Source organism: Elgaria multicarinata, chromosome 1 (genome assembly GCF_023053635.1).
Source record: "Elgaria multicarinata webbii isolate HBS135686 ecotype San Diego chromosome 1, rElgMul1.1.pri, whole genome shotgun sequence".
Classification (NCBI taxonomy): Eukaryota; Metazoa; Chordata; class Lepidosauria; order Squamata; family Anguidae; genus Elgaria; species Elgaria multicarinata.
This window is the reverse complement of record NC_086171.1, coordinates 136,114,296-136,131,426: the sequence shown is the minus strand read 5'-3', so window position 1 is coordinate 136,131,426 and position 17,131 is coordinate 136,114,296. Positions and strand designations below refer to the sequence as shown.

The 17,131-nt window shown below is 42.3% G+C and overlaps 1 protein-coding gene across 1 annotated transcript in view; it reads right to left on the bottom strand.

Annotated features, from left to right (window-relative positions):
• The window catches only part of ERICH3 (glutamate rich 3), a 75,418-nt gene that overhangs the window by 22,676 nt on the left and 35,611 nt on the right, over positions 1-17,131 (bottom strand). The window contains exons 9-11 of the mRNA XM_063134153.1: positions 15,472-15,658; positions 8,356-8,648; positions 4,701-4,940 (exon numbers count right to left, since the gene is read on the bottom strand). Coding sequence (XP_062990223.1) covers positions 4,701-4,940; positions 8,356-8,648; positions 15,472-15,658 — 720 coding nt within the window. The remainder of the gene's footprint in view (positions 1-4,700; positions 4,941-8,355; positions 8,649-15,471; positions 15,659-17,131) is intronic.

Sequence of the window (17,131 nt, the reverse complement as noted above, 5' to 3'; positions counted from 1 at the left end):
AAGGTAGATTCACAGAATGAGGGGTCCAGGGGGGATGTCTTGGCCACAGGCCCTCCAAAACCTGGAGCTACACTGGTTATGCTTCTGATCAAAGGGAGGCTTTTCATGTCTTATTCATGCAAGGGGTTGTTTTAGGGGTGAGGGATGCAGAACTCAGGTTAACCCTTCACCCACCAGCTGTCACCCACCCACTTTATACACTTTATATAGCACCAATGGAAGCCTAACAGTTATACAGGGGGCAGGGTGAGGCAGAAGAAGGAAGGCAGCTGGTCAGTCAGGGAGGTCCTGTGGGCTGCTGATTGATCACCCCTGGTCTAGATAGCCCCCTGCCACAAAGCCAGACTATCTACCCTCCACCAAACCCCAGCCGTGCCATATTCTAAGCAGAGAGAAGGTGCCCCTCAGAAGGATGTCTACGTAGGAAGAAAAGGCTCTATGGGACCCAAGCAAGTAAGTGGTGCTCAGATAGAAGCAGAGCATCCTCAGGTTTACTAGCCAATTTCACCAGAAGAAAAATTCCTCCTCTAAACTCTGATGATGATGATTTTTCAGGACTCAAATCATATCACTAATGCTCAGATCATCCAAGTGTGAACAAAATCAAGCCAAATACCTTTTAAGCAATGCAACTACAGACTACACAGCATCCTGTGGCCACACAAGCCTGACCAGCAACAGCACATTTTTAAACGAAGGGGGAAAAAATGTAATTATTTCTGTAAACAATTAGCAAGTTGCAAGCTGATTATCCTTCACAATCACTCACTACTTAAAAATCAGATTCTTCTTGATCAGAGCAAAGATTCCCCCCCCCCCCCCATGCAAACTAACTGCAAACCTGGTCTGACACCCTGAGTTTGCCGTCGACCTTTGTGCTTCTTATAAAAATGCTGGATCTTTCTTGCAGCTGCATCCATTTCCCAGTCAGCTGCTTTAGCTTTGCCTATATTTCACACAGAAATACAAATGTAAAAGCAGCATTAACATTTGGCTTGTGGGGGGGGGGGGAGACGGCAGGGGAGGCAAAGCTTTCGTACAAGGCCTGTTGAAATGGCAGCCATTTTGTGGAGATGCCCAGGGCAGTTCATCAAATTGCCAAATGTACCCATGGCCCCCAAAAGTTGCTTTCCCCTGCCTTAGGGATAATTGCATGCAGCACAATCAAGTGCATATCTACTCAGAAGTAAGTCACACTTACTTCTAGGTAAATATTATAGGATCATAGCCTTGATCTTTAACATTTGCCTGCTTCTAATGACGAATGGGCTTCCAGAGAATGTGTTCTGATCTTAAATAAGAAAGAAGCAAAAAAATCTCGTTTTGTGTTGTGTTACACCTTTCCATTCTGAAGCTGAATTTCAATGACCCACACTCAGTTACACGATGTATTATTGTATGTATGTATGTATGTATTACTGCATTTATATCCCGCCTTTTTCCTCCAAGGAATCCAAGGTGGCGTACATAATCTTCCTCCTCTCCGTTTTATCCTAACAACAACCCTGAGAGGTGGGTTGGGCAGCTAGTCTGTGAATGGCCCAAAGTCACCCAGTGGCTTTCCATGGCAGAGCGGGGACTAGAACCCGGATCTCCCGACTCCCAATCCAACACTTTAGCCCCTACACCACACTGGGTCTGATGAAGACAAAAGACCTCCAAAGAGCAGGATTAACTATGCAATGATATTTTCAGTTTCAGCTCATGTAAATGAGGTTCTTCATAACCTCCTAATGCCTTGAGTGGGCCATTTGTGCACATAAAGCTGCATTTTTGCATTATCCACTGAGTAGAAAAATGACACAAATCAACTCAATACAAGAGATTTCATCAGAAGAAAGTAAATTACATATCAAAGGATCAAAGAGCTAGAAGAAACCAAAAGACTGTCTACAGACCAACTATAGACCACGCAGCATCCTGTGGCCACATAAGTCTGAGCATCAACACCAGATTTTATTTTTAAAAAAGAAAAACGTGCAATTATTTCTGTAAATGATTAGCAAAGCTGCAAGCTGATTATCCTTCATGATCACTCACTACTTAAAAATCAGGTTCTTCTTGATCAGAGCAAAGATTCCCCCTCCCCCCCCCCCCATGAAAACCAACTGCAAACCTGGTTTGGCACCCTGAGTTTGCCGCCGATCTTTGTGCTTCCTATAAAAACACTGGATCTTTTTTGCAGCTGCATCCATTTCCCAGTCAGCTGCTTTAACTTTGCCTACATTTTACACAGAAATACAAATGTAAAAAGCAACATTAACATTTGGCTTGGGGAAGAGGACAGCGGGGGGTGGGGGGTGGGGAGGCGAAAATTTCGCATAAGTCCTGTCGAAATGGGAGGAATATCATTAGAGAGATTTCAATGATAAAATGGGGAGCAGTAAACAGAGAATGCCTGTTGCAGCCTGACAAGCAACAGTCGCATAAGTTATGGCAGTATCAAAAAGACACAGCAGGATTGGAAGAGATCAGCTTTGTGCCAACGAAAAGCCAAACTGCTGGCAACTTCCGTTATTTTGCAAGCATGCCCAACTATGGACTCTTGCCACAGTCTGTATTAATGAATGGGAAATGAGAGACATGCTTCCCACTCGATTATTTATGAAGGTGTGCGGCTCCGAATACAGAAAGGAAATAATTATCTCCATCAGTTATGCTGACTGGAGAGGATAGAGGTTACCGAAAATGTTATTTATGCTCCTGAAACTAATTCCACAACATTTTAATCTCCTTGTGCTAATAATTATCTAGGGTTCATCGCTCTACACTTTTGTCCCCTGCTTAGAACCCCGAAGGCAAAGGACAGCATATTTATCACCTTGAGGCTGTGATTTCTTACACCGAGGTGGAGGTGGGCTGAAATCATGGACCAAAAACTGCCACGCTGCAAGTTTTGTTCAGTATGGAGCACAGAGAGACGGCAGGAGAGCCCCTGGACTTGCTGCAACGGGCTCTCCCATGTATCTAGTACTCTCCGGATGTTTGGCACAGCACAATGCAAAAGTGACACCTACTGGCTGCCTTGCAAGATACCAGGAAACCAGTGAACAAAGTGAGCCAGAAACTCATGCAACTGATCTTAAAAGAAAAGAGAAGTGATTCATTGTAATGTGAGTTGCCCCTTGTTTTGTTCGGCACAGAACATGGATAGTAAGAGCAGTTTCAATTTACAAACAAGTGCTGCCAGCTCCCCAAAGAGTCTCTTCTGCAGGTGGCTGGCTATTAGTTGTGCATATTAGTTGTTCAGGGTTCTATGCCACAGGGTCATGGTGACGTCACACGGACATCAAGGGTCAGCATGGTTAGGCACCTGGATACACATACCAAGAAGACTATGTGCCAAACTAGAGAGTATGTGAAATGCCTGATCATATTTCATGTAGCTTTTGTTTGGTTTTAACATAGCAACCAACAGGAGGGAGTTCCTATGAGGACTGGGACTGTGCTAAATGGGGTGGTTTAAAAAAAAACACTCTGCCCCCACATTACACTCCCAGATAGCGTTGGCATCAAGGGTAGGCATGGTTGGGCACCTGTCGAGGGCTTACGCCCAAGCAGGGCCCCACTGACAAGAGCCCCCTGGAGTGGCCCCTCCTCTTCATCAGGGCAACCTACTTTGTGCACCTGTCTCTCACTCTGGCCCAGACCATGGTGATGGTGAGAAGGAGGAGCAGTAAACTTCACTGCCTACTTGTTCATTGCTTTTCTGCCCTTGAAGCAAGCGAGTGGTAACTGTTATGAGAAAGAAGATGAGGCGCAATAGCAGTTGTTGAAAATGGTGCTGAGAAGCTAGACTCAAAAACCTGGAGCCTGCACTGCTGACATTATTCCAGGATCTCCTGGTGCAATCCTTGCCACCTATGAACCATAAGAAGGGCAGTAGTCTCACAATAGTACACAAAGTGTTGGAGAGAGACTTCAGCTCGATCTACACTACTGTTTTAGAGCAGTCTTGAAGTGCACTGATAACTGTTGGGGCACAATCCACATACTGCTTTCATGGTGTTATTTCCTGCTTTTTATTCCACATTTGTAATGATTTGACAGAAGGTGTAGATCTGGCCATATTGTCAAAATAAGCCCTTTATCTATGGGCAATACTTATCAGACATTGTCCAAAAGTAACCAGTACATGATGTGCATATAGTGAATAAGTGGGAGTTTCAAGGAAGATGGGGCAGGTCAGATGCTCTCCTTTCTCCCCATCTACATTTTGGGGCGCAAGAAGGATACAAGTCTATTCTACTTTACACATGATGGGAGCATCCACAACCCAAGGTGGACACAATCTGAATTGAAGTTCTAAAGTCAAAAGTTCTTCAACTGACATTAACTCGTTTCCTGTATACAATGCTTCTATCTGATTTAATAGATCTTGAGGTAGACTGAAAGATCTTCAAAGGAAAAAAGGAGAGCTTTCTTTCTTTATCATCCCTCCTCCCCAACTTTCTCTTCGGAACATTCTCAGATAGCAACTTAGAGACAAGAGAGATCTAAAGGACCAAAGCTAGGAAGCAGCTGAGAAGACTTTGGTTATTTTGTGCTGAGTGGCACATTGTGTAGCGAACTGGCAATCTAATTTAAATGGGTACTTAAATGTGATCCACAAAATAGATAACCCATTACAGGGCATATGTAACCAGTTAAAACATGCATTAGGCCATCCACTCTATTCCACTTTAAGGAAAACAACTAACCTTGTTTATCCTCCTCCTCCAAGTCACTCTTTGCATATCCATCACTTTCATCTCGCTCACTGTCAGAGGCCCGCGAAGCTTTTGGTGATGAGTTTTTATTCTCCCTTTCATGGTCTAAATTATCTTTTTCATCATCTGAGGGTGACTTTGACATTCCATTCATTTGATCATCAGGCTGTCCTTCTTCATTAACTTTCCCATCTGATTTCTCTTCATCTGCTTCAAAATCTTCATCATATGCTGAAATAAAAGGACAACTGTACTGTGAGATAGGGGGAAAATGGAATGCATACTACTCGAAGTTCTCATTAACCTCAAGTAGGTTAAGTGCATTAGCCTTTGTTCTCCTTTGCAGTTGACCCTCCCTCCCTGCTTGCTTAAAAAAGATTTTTAAAAAACCAACAACAAAGTTAACATGCTGAGTGAATTGAAAGTGTACTTTGTACAATGACGCAATACTGTTAAAACTTATTTTTGCTACTCCTATAAAATGCATGAGGGAGACACTGCCTATTCTGATATAACCTATTTCCTCCAGCATTAAGCACTGCAGAATTATTTCCATAGAGAAAAGAATGATTGGGACTTAAAACTGTTCTATATTCTAAATCCACATGGACGTTGCAAAATCACCTGTGAATTGGAACCAAGAGAATTCTGCTTTTCTGCTCGCTAAACACCACCTCTCATATTACTTTTTTTAAGTGCACACCTAAGATTTTTAAGTATACAACTTCAAGGTATAATATAAAAGAACCATGCATACACTTGGAAACACATATATCATGCAGATATGCTATTAAGAAAGACCGGGTTGCATGTAGATCCCTGTTGAGAATATACTCGGTGGAAAATCCAGGTTTGCTACCATGTAATGTGAAGAATGGTCTGAAATCTCTCCTACAAAATTTTAAAATCAGAATATACTCCTTGATTCCCTTTTATGGGAATCATTCCGACACACTCCCATGGAACGAAAACATTACACTGGGAAACAGAACCATTCTTCTGAAGCCCTCCAGATGTTTTGGACTTCAACTCCTAGCAGCCCCAGCCAGCATGGCCAAGTGGTCAGGAATGCTGGGAGTTGTGGTCCAAAACATCTGGAGGACACCAGGTTGGGGAAGACTGCTGTACTTTCTTCATGCTTACACTTTTATAAAATAAGTCTGCCTTAGAATAAGATGATTTTAAACAAATTGCATTAGCAATCAGAGGGCTTTCCAATTAAGTCAGAAGATTGCGATGGCAAGAAGCATCCCACCATAGATGGATCTTTCCTTAAAAGGAAATTGCCACATAGTGTTAGGTGTAACTATGTGCCGTCATAGAAACAATGGACTAGTCATGATGGTACATAGTTACACCTAACACTGTTACCTCCAGAAACAGAATTAACATGCCTCTGCTGGGGAACCACATCGGGAGCAGACTGTTACCCTCATGTGTATCAGTCAATTGGCCGTTGTGGCAAATGGGATGCTGGACTAGGTAGACCTTTGGCCTGACCCAACAAGGCTCTTCTTTTGATGTTGTTGTTGTCCTGTTGTCATTTTGATATGAAAACGACAGCTGCGCATGTAGATATGGTTCCCAATGCATGTCAGGAAAACTCTTTAGCAAGGGAAATGTTGAACGCTTTTTAATGAAAACCGTTTGGGGCACATTTCCTGCTGCAGCCCACCTAAGCAGACATTTTGTCTTTTCTTGGTTTTGGATTTTTCAAGGACTGTAAATTACCCCTTCTTTGTATGGAAAGGGCAGCTTTAGATCGAATCCTCTCCCTTGGACCCAACCTAACCCCATTTATCCTTCACACTCTGGCATCCGTGCCATAAATGCAAATCAGTATACCAATTCAGCTAATTAGGTACCAGTTATGCATTTTCTCTACAGCCCTCTGGTTTCTGACCCACGGGGCTGCTCTGTGTTGAGTAAGATGTCCAGCTCAGTATGAGAGATACACTGTGAATGGATTAATGATATACCCATAAACCAGAATGCACACAGATCTTTCAGACAATAAAATATTTTGGCTGCATCCTGTATTTTACTGCCACCTTGCAGAGAAGCAATCAAATGTTACCATGAAAGAGAAGCTGTCTCATCAGTCAGACACATTCTAGCTCTCCCTTGGAACCACATTTTCTTATATCTCAGTTCTAATTATTTGCCCCCTTTTTTCCTATCAACTTCCCCCCATCTTCAAATGATAGAATGCCAAGGAAAAAGGGGGGAGGGGTAGAAATCTTATGCCGAACCAATTAAGCAAATAAACTGTTACATGTACAGTGGGGCTTAAGTAGTAAGTAGAATGAATCATATTGATTGAGGTTCCAGCTGCATCTGGGACAGCAGGGCATGCTCCACAGGTAATTGTCAGAGGGGTGTCCAACTCCTGAATAGGAGATTAGACAAAAGTGTACAACTGGTATCTAATGAGAAATAAACTCACAAAAGAAATGTCAAGAATTGGATGTTGTGGGGGGAGTAGATGTACAAAGGGGGGGGGGGGAAACATGGATAATTCATGCAAATGCCTCACATCCAGAAACAAATGAAAGAGAAAAAAAGCCCTGGTGTACTGTCACACCAAAGGGGGCCAATTTTACTAACTGCTTCTGAAGACCTGCCCAAAGAGCCCATCTCTGCTCAAAGCAAAGAGAGTCCTTTGCCCTGCTCCACATGGATTTTGGATGCATCCAGGCATTGAATTCAAAATCTAAAAATAATGAATTAATGCCAATGTTTTCCTTGAGAAATGATGCACATGATAAATGTGAAGACTACCTGCCTCACTGTTGATGGGCTGCAGTCTCAGACCATGCCCAGGTCTTTATGGCACCTGTCCCTGAAAAATCACTGTCCCTGTTTTGTTCCTATTTTTGCTTTTGGGAGCAGTTATTCCTTCTCCCCGATTGCACCCTCCTTGGGGCAGAGACCTCTCATCTTTGTTTATGGAATTCTGCCAAAATGACAGAAGTTGCATATATTTGCATAGTTGCATATATTTATGGATTGCCATCTTTGCTATATTATCTATATGGGGAGGGGGTCTCATCAAACCCCTTGATCAGTATTTAAGTGTCAAGTGAGGCATTGGCCATCTATTGAGCTTTGTGTTCTGCTTAAATACTGTGGCTTCGTTTGGTTATTTTGGTGGTATATGAAGTAGAAGTGGATGATATTGTTATTATTGTAAGCGACTTCGCGGAACTGTATGGGCAAAAGAAAAAGAGAAAATGGATAGATCTTTGTAACAGGATACAAAGATCCTCCTAAATAATAAATAGCTCTGTAAAATTGTCATGGGTAAATAGTACTGAATTGAATGATAATTCACTATTGCATCAATAATAGTAAGGCCCCTGTGTATCATATGAGATGACATACCATCTGTGTGTATTCACATGTTTATAAGCATGAGAGAACTATCGGATTTCCCCCCATAGGAACTTTGGAAATGTTCTTATACCAGGTCACACCAGTGGTCCATCTACTCTGCAACTATGTGCTGACAGCAGTTTTCCAGTTTCTCATGCAGAGAAAGAGAGAGAGGTCATTTCTATCACTTGCTGAGATCCTAACTGGAGATGCCACAGACTGATCTAGAACATTCTGTAGCACACACCATGCCTCCCCTTTCATACCATACCATCATTAGCTAATCTCTCCTGGCTCTTTTCACATTCGTCACTGGCTCGTTGTATTTCTCCTTTTCTTGCCTCCAATTCCATTTCTTCCACAAATTCTTTCCGTTGTTTGGGAGTGAGGGGAAATGATAATCTCGAAAATTTGTTTTCCTCTCTGCTGCTGCTGCTGCTGCTCTCTCTTAGCTTACACTTCACCTCTTCTTTCCAGGACTCCTCTTTCTTTGCTTCATCCTCATCGGTCACCTTTTTCTTGGGAGGAGAAGGCTTTTTGTCCAGACCCATGGCAATGATACACCTGAGTAAATATATAGTGGTAGATTATGAAAATGGGCCACCAATAATGGAAGTATTTCAAGCATGGACTGTGCTATAGAAGAGTTCACTGAAAGGCAAAAAAACCCCAAAAACAGCAAAAGACCATTTAGCTGGATCTTATGTTTCTGTACAGATAAGCCAGGTAAAGTCACAATATATTTGGGATTGCACAACTGTTACCAATACAATCACTAGCAGCCGTTCCAGCAGGGTGTACAGAGGGAGAAAGTCGGAGAAGCAGGGCTATTCCACCAGCTCTGTTCAAAGACTACTTTGTTGTTTTTTCTTCTTCCTGTTCCATCCCTTTTTCCTTTCTGTGCCATGCCTTGTTTTGCTGATGTAAGTCATGCCGGGAGCCTCTTTGGCTGAGGAGCTAGATACAAATAACAGTTGTGCCATCCCAAATGTATTGGCACTGCCATCTTTTCGGCACCAGGTAAAGGCCACCCTCTACTCCCAGGCAGTTAATAGTATATGAGGAAGCATCTATGTCTGCTGTTTTAGAAGAGATGTATTAGGAAAAGCATTGTTTATTAACAATGTTTAATTTTTTACATTGCTTAATTTTTTTCTGTTAATGTTTTTGACTTATTTTTAATATTTTGTATTTTTATGAATTGTTGTAAACTGCCCAGAGAGCTTCAGCTGCTGCTGCTGCTGCTGCTGCTGCTGCTGCTATTATTATTATTATTATTATTATTATTATTATTATTATTCCTTTTTCCCAGTACTGGGACTCAAGGCAGTTTACAAGATTAAAACATATACAATTAAAACATATAAATTTACAAAAGTTAAAATAGAATTAAACCTGCAGTAAAACTAAAAACATGTTTAATTTAAAAAAAAAACACCAACCAGTAACAGATTAAAAGGGGAGAATCCAGTACATTAACACAGGTCCAGAGTAGCTATGGGGAGGTAGAGAAATGAAATAATTAAGTAAATAAATAATAATTGAATGAACTGAAATATCTGGAGAGTTCCAGTTTTCAGCTGTACCCTACTAACCAACTGGGTGACCGCACTACAAAATTGTATCATGAATACTCACGTTAGGAGACTCAAAATTCCCAGTCTTTTAAAAATACAGAGATATTTTTATGAGAACATGATAGGTAGTTTTTATTTTATTGCCCTCTGCTTAAATCAAATGCCTTTTGGTTTTGAAATTTCAGTCTGTAAACGTTATGTACACTACAGATAGACATTTCGTATCTGCAGGCCCGCCCTGGATTCGTTATGCATTAAGAGCCTTTAAGGTATCTTGAGAAGAAGGAATGGTTGCACAGGGGTGATTACATCAAGCTTAATGCATTATGGATGGCAAAATGATAGAGTTAACTAATTATCTGGAAGCAAATTTTGCAGACAGGAGCCACCTCAACTTGAAGGGAAGAAATACGAAGCAAGGATTACACTATAAATTGGCTTTTAAAAGGGAATTAAGCACATTTATGGAGGGTAATTCTATCAATGAAGATCAGTTATGACAACTCGATGAACCTCTAGATTCAGGGTGCCACTTCTGGGGAACCACAGAAGGAAAAGGCTATTGCCTTCAAGCCCAGTTTGTTGGCTTCCTGGGGGCTGTCGATACAATCTGGAAGCCCCGGGGTGGCTCCAAATCTACGCTGCATCGGTTATATGATGCAGCCACTGATTTGGAGCCACCTCGGGGCAAAGAGCCAAAGACCTCCAGCATAAAAGTCGGGGACTTACCCCAACATTTCCTGCCTGAGCAAATTCAGTGTGTCTCTTCCCCATCTCGGCACCATGAAGACAGCCCCCTGGAAGTATCTGATTGGCCCCTGCGAAAAGCAGGATGCTGAATTAGATGGACCACTAGCCTGACCCAGCAGGGCTCACATCCTTTTAAGTTAGAAAGTCAACCCATGTTTAGAAGAGTTTTTGTACAGTGATGAGAACCTTAGGCCCCTGGCCCTACTCCATTTTCATCCAAACATCACCTGTTTGATAGTTCCCTGTCCCATCCCACCCACCCCCACCACCACCATTCTAAGGGGTTGAAATGGCTCTCCTGAAGTTTACTTACGTGCAAGTAAGTGTGGTAAGGTAAAAAAAACAAAAACAAAGTGCTGGCATTTTGGTATTTTGGTCCCATATCCCATGTTGCCTTTGGCCTCACCCACCACTTGAAGGAAGCCCCTAAGAGCTCTTCCAAAACTGAATCCAGCCCTCAGGCTAAAAGAGGTTCAACAGCTTGCCTTAGGCATATGCCTCTGGAAGTAGTAACTGGCACTGGCTACAACATATCTCACCAGTTCTTAAACACGGGCGGCTGTTCGAGTTCTGGGCACAATTCAAAGTGCTAGTTCTTACCTAGACAGCCCTAAATGGCTTGCAGTCTGATTACCTGGAGGATTGTCTTCAGGGGTATGAATAAGCCCAAAACTTACAATCTTCATATGAGATCTTCATTTAATTCCAGCTGCCATTGGAGTTTAGGCAGCTGGTGACTGGAGAGAGGGCTTTTTCAGTCTTGGCATCCCACATTTGGAATGCCCTCCACAGAGACTTTTTGTCTGGAGCCAACTTTGAAGTCTTTCCAGTGCCAAGCTAGTTTTAGCCTACAGACTTAACTACCTGGGAGTAAGACCCACTGAACGCAATCAGAAATACTTCTGAGTAGACATATATAGGGTAGATTGCACTGCTCATTGTTGCTTTATAATTCAGAGGCATTCTATCAACAATGTCGCTGTTACTTTGATAGTTATATTTCTTTATTCTTTTAATCGTGTATCATCATGGGATCTTATGATGAAAGTTAGTTAACTAAATAATTTTTTAGTAGGGCACTTAAAATTACATGCTCAGTTACTTTGGCCTTGCAGCAGCAAATATTAAGTTGATGTTTGTTAGGGACAATGCAATCTAAAGCTTATGGATATAAGTGTATAAAGTACTCTGTATTTTAATGATGCGGTTTTATTATGTAATTCTTCAACTTATATCATAATGATCAATGGGTAAACTAAACAATAAATGTATCTACATGAGTTTAATGCCTTCTGTGCCCTGCAAACTTAACACATTTTCATTTCACCACCCTCTGCTAACCCTGTGAATTAAGAACTGTACTGCATTTGGACTATAGAATCTTCAACATGTGTGTGTGGGGGGAAACCTGCCCTCTCTCTGATTCCACTTTTTTTTTTTTTTAGGCAAAGCTTTGGTAATTAACATGAGCCTCGTGTGGCGCAGAGCGGTAAAGCAGCAGTTTCTGCAGCCGAAACTCTCCCCACAGCCTGAGTTCGATCCCAGCGGAAGCTGGTTTCAGGCAGCCGGCTCGGGTCGACTCAGCCTTCCATCCTCCCGAGGTTGGTAATAGGAGTACCCAGTTAGCTGGGGGAAAGGTAATAACCGCCAGGGAAGGCAACGGCAAACCACCCTGCTATAAGGCCTGCCAAGAAAACGTCAGTGAAAGCTGGCGTCCCTCCAAGAGTCAATAATGACTCAGTGCTTGCACGAGAGGTTCCTTTCCTTCCTTTGGTAATTAAAACCATCTTAGACCTGTAATGTAGATGTGGCATAAGTAAACACTCTTCCACAATTAGATTTTTGGGGAAAACATTTTGTTATTTTCCTACCAGTTTTTGAAGGAACAAATTGGCAAATCAACACATCGGTGTGGCTAGTTTGGACATTTATTGAAAAAGTATAGCCATCTCTAATTTCATGCTTTCTACTCCTCAGAAAGCCCTTATCACACCAGCGATAGCATAACATTTACATAAATCATGCAAATCTTAGTCTGGAGAGGGGGAAAGCATTTCTGCGTAGTGGAATAGGCTTATCTGAAAAGTAATTTGGCTCCGTGGGGGTTCCCATTTCTTCCCTTTTCTCCTACTTTTCATTGTTGTTTATTCAATATTTTCTCTAAAAGGGAAAGATGAGGCTGGAAAATTTGCATGACATTCTCCTGCCTGACATTACTTTGCAAATCAAAGAAATGTTATGGAAATTAAAAACTTCCAAAAAGAGATCGCTATGACTCTTGTTGCCATTGATTTTTGGCAAAAGACCAAAAGGAGTGCCCATATCTACTTCCTTTGCAACATCGGTATAAAGCAGTATCTTTCTCAACCAGGGAATACCCAGAAAAAAACCTCCTTTGAAAGATGGTTGTGATCTATAATCTAATTTTTCAGTATTATTTTTACCTTCGCTTTCTCAGTGTCGTATTTCCTAAACAGACCTTGAAAATATAGGTTAAATATAGCGATACCTGCAAATTGTGACTACCCTACTGGGAGGCATATTACAAACACAGAGTTGAAAGGGATCAAAAGACTGTCTTGCTCCGCCCTGTGCTGTGAGGCAGGATTATTAACCTGCAGGCACCCTGCAAATCAACCTGTACCAATCCAGGCCATAGGATCAGGGGAAAGATGCTTTGAAAAATGGCACCCACAAAAGGAGTCGCTTCCAAAGAATCAAGCAACCACAGGAAGCTATGCACTACAGGGGAAGATTCTCCTGACAATTCCAGGCCAACTTTAGACATCACATTTTATTGACAAGCATCTTTACGACAATGACCTGAAACCTATGTTTCAACACTATTACAAACAGCAGGCCATTCCTCATGAAGGTTCCTCCTCCTCCAACTGTTACCACCACCAGCCATTACAGCAGGCTGTACCAAGGGAGATGAGAAGGGGGAGCAGAACCATTCAAAAAGCCCTGCTGAAAAACGTCCTTTCCCCCCTCTTCCCTTCCCATTCCCTGTTTGGTGTGTGTACGCGTGCATACGTGTTTAATATTGTAAGCCTGTGGGCAGGAACTGTCTTGTTTTACATATTATGTATAAGCAGACTTTAGGGCTAAGAAATGGGATAAAAATATTTTAAATAAATAAATAAATAGAGACCTATTTGGAGAATTTGTCCCCACACATACTTCGAATGTGTGGAGAGACCAGCAGGACAGAGCAGTCCCACCCTGCCCCCAGCAACTGCAGGCTGCGGCCTTTGCATGTTGAATACAAGGCATAAAGGGGGATCTTCACGTGCTCCACTGAGGGTGCTTAGAGTTTTCCATGCAATCAGGAACCATGTCCCATTGGAGTTGCCAAATGCCTGGAAGATTCTAAGTGCATCCCGCCGAGCGAAACAAGATTGATCTTTTGCTCCAACCCATGATGGATTGTGAGGAGTGGGATGTTGAGGACAAGGCTAGCATGTGCAACCCCACTCTTTCCTCCATGCGTTCTGAAAACATGTGAGAACGCGAAGAAGGCTTAGGTGTATTTCAGGTTTGCTCCTGAAAGAGCTTTCGGGCTGAAATTGACAGGAAATCGACAGAGGCTGAATGGATTGAACCCCTCCAAAAGGGCACTGATTGGTAGCCTGAAGATATAGTGCTGAAATTGCCCTGTGTGAACAAAAGAAAAATAAACCAAATCTCAAATGGGTGCAACATTTCAGAAAGTCAGCTCAAAGAACTTTTGTGTTTAGGTAGCAAGATCAGCTGATTTGTGACCTCTGGGAATAGCCTTCCAAAGGTTTCAATCTGGACAGAATCCAGAGAATTGCACAACTGGAGGGGTTCAGCAGCAATTTGCAATTTGTAACACTGGTTGACTCTTTGTAGGGAGAAAAAACTAAAAAATCTTACAGAGCATGTGCAAGCCCTGACATTGGCCTCTATTGAGGTCTTACTATGAAAATAATTCTCTCTTGCTTGGTGCTACAGCAATTGTTTAGTATTAATGCCTTCATACTCCAGTGAATGCTATTATTATGAATCAGGTGCCCCAAGAATCCGGAAGTACGTGCTTTGTTGAGGGGTTTGGTCTTTCTTTTTTCTTCTTTTTTTTTTTTTGCATTCCCAGTTTTTAGATTTCTAAAAATGTGTTAATTGACTTGCCCTCTATTGTACCTCGACTCATTTGTTTATATAAATGTACTACCTTCACAGTTTCCTCCATGTGTGAGATGAAGTAGTCTATGATGTGCCAGTTCACGTCACATTGGAACTGCTGATCACTTTTTGCTGCTATAGGCAACTATCCAGAGAGGTATCTGCTGCAGCAAAAATACACAGAGAATTGTGTGGCCCATGAATATTAACAACTCATTTGTGGCATAAGCTTTCTTGGGCCAGGGCTCCATTTTGCTCCATTCACATGTTACTCGCATGTAGGGCAGTATTATGATGAAGCTGGATCGTGGCCACAACTCCCCATGCTAGCCCCACCCTCACACATCCATGTGTTGACTGAAGTTGTTTGCAAAGGAACCCCAACACATAAGTGACTGCTCATTTGTAGAGTCTCTAGGTGAACGGAATACCTGATTACAGAGTGTCCTAATTGCTTGGAGCCCCTATGCGTGAACAGCTGCTTGCATATAAGGGTTCCTTTGCAGACAACTGCACTCAATGCACAGACGTTGGTGTGTGAGGCTAGCATGGAGACATGGTGTCAGAGACAGAGCAGGAAGCATGGTCCTGGTCATTCTTCATCATGTCACTGTCCTACACATGAGTAACACATGGCTAGGGCGATAGTCAGAGGCATCATGCCACATAAGTCATATGAAATGTGCTCAGGCCTATGAAAGCTTATACAACAACATATTTGTTAGTATTAAAACGCGCAACGGGACTCTTTGCTATATAAGGCTTCCAAGGTTACTCTTCCAGAAGCAACCTGATGCAAGATGGCAAAACAGTCTATGGATGTACACTCGAACAGTTGCAGGGCCATGAAAAAACAGTCTGGTGGCAAATTCAAGACAGATAGAAGTAGACAAATGCCCATCAATGGCCCATACCTATAGCAGGGAGATGATCTTTCCACATTGATGAAACCAAAGTATCCATGCTTGCCCCCCAGCCGAGTGCCTTTCCGATGCTTATATTCACAGCAGGAACTTAAACGGTCCACTTGTATTCCATTGAGATAAAATGTGAGGCTGAAGGGAAAGCCATAATGCCGCTTGGAGATAAACTGAAAAGTCTCTGCAATGGAGGGAATGAAAAAACACAAGATGGTTTGTGGCTTGTTAACTTTAACATAAGTCGAGTGCCAAGTCAAACGAATAAATGTTCACCTGGGCATGTTGTTGCTATGCCAGGCAATGCCTTTTCCTTTTTAATTTCCAGGGCTTTTAAATGTGTAACCTTTTGAAGCCACTGTGAAAAAAAACCCGTTTCTTTCTTTCCTGTTGTTTTGTATTATGTGTTACCTGCAGTTCATTTTGTTATTTTAGTTATTGCTCAATTGTAATGTTTCTATTTTTGATGTGAGTCACCCTGGGAGCACTCTGTACTGAAGGCTATGGGAGCTCTGGCAGTTTGAGAAACATGAATCAAGAAAAGTAGCTAGAGTGGTCCAATGGGCAGAAGCTCTGCTTTGCCATAGCGTTACCAGGCTCAGATATCTCCTCATCAGTACATCTCCACCAAATAGTAGCCTGCCTTGCCTGAGGGTGAAGAAAGTAATAACTGCAAAGCACTTTGCTTATTACATTACTATATCCATGAAAACATAAAAACAATCACTATTCAGCTTTACAGAGAATGGGGTTTCCTTGTCTTCTTTTTTTTTAGCAGAAACTCCCCACTTGATATTCTTACTTCTCTTGTGGTCCTCTTTGAAATAATACCCCAGTCAATCCTTAGGATTTTTTTAAAAAAATATCTCTTTCCACTTCCAAGTGGCCTCGAAATCATGGTCATTCTTCTACATCTCCAAGATTCACTTTTCTCCCTTTCTAAATACTTAGGCCCTAGCTAGACCTAAGGTTTGTCCCTGGATCATCCAGGGGTCAAACCTGTTCATCTAGGTGACACACAGGGGATCCAGTGTTCAGGCAGGGGTGAACCCTGGATGATCCCAGGATAAACCTTAGGTCTAGCAGTGGCCCCAGATTCTCATCGTTACTTCAATACATCCCCTACTGGCGCTCCCTCTTGTGGTTACACTAAAGAAGACCAAATTCACACAAGTAGCAATTACCTGAATGGATTTTAAAAGTGAAGTGCAGTATCAGACCACCCACTCAAACATGATCAGGAACCTGGTGTAGGGAGCACCACCACTGCTACCATGAGCAGGAACCCCATCACATCTGCTATTGGCCTGCTAAGAAACACTTCTGCCAACGGACATTTTTACATCCAGTGCAAATAGCAGGTGTGGTGGGCCCATTCTGAACTGGAATCACAGTAGGGGTAAAAAGTTAAAGCACACACACACACACACACACACACACACACACACACACACACACGGATCCCAATCTGGATCAGAGCCCCTAAACATGCAATTTACGTTTTAAACACCATTCACACAATTAGTCTAGTTTGGCCCTTACTCTGCCTCCCCATTCTCATCTTGCATCACTGGGACCTTAAGCCTCCTAGGTCCTTATTTTTAAACCTTTTTCATGAAAGTTCTCTTCACTTAACTATATTTCACTGCTCGTCTCC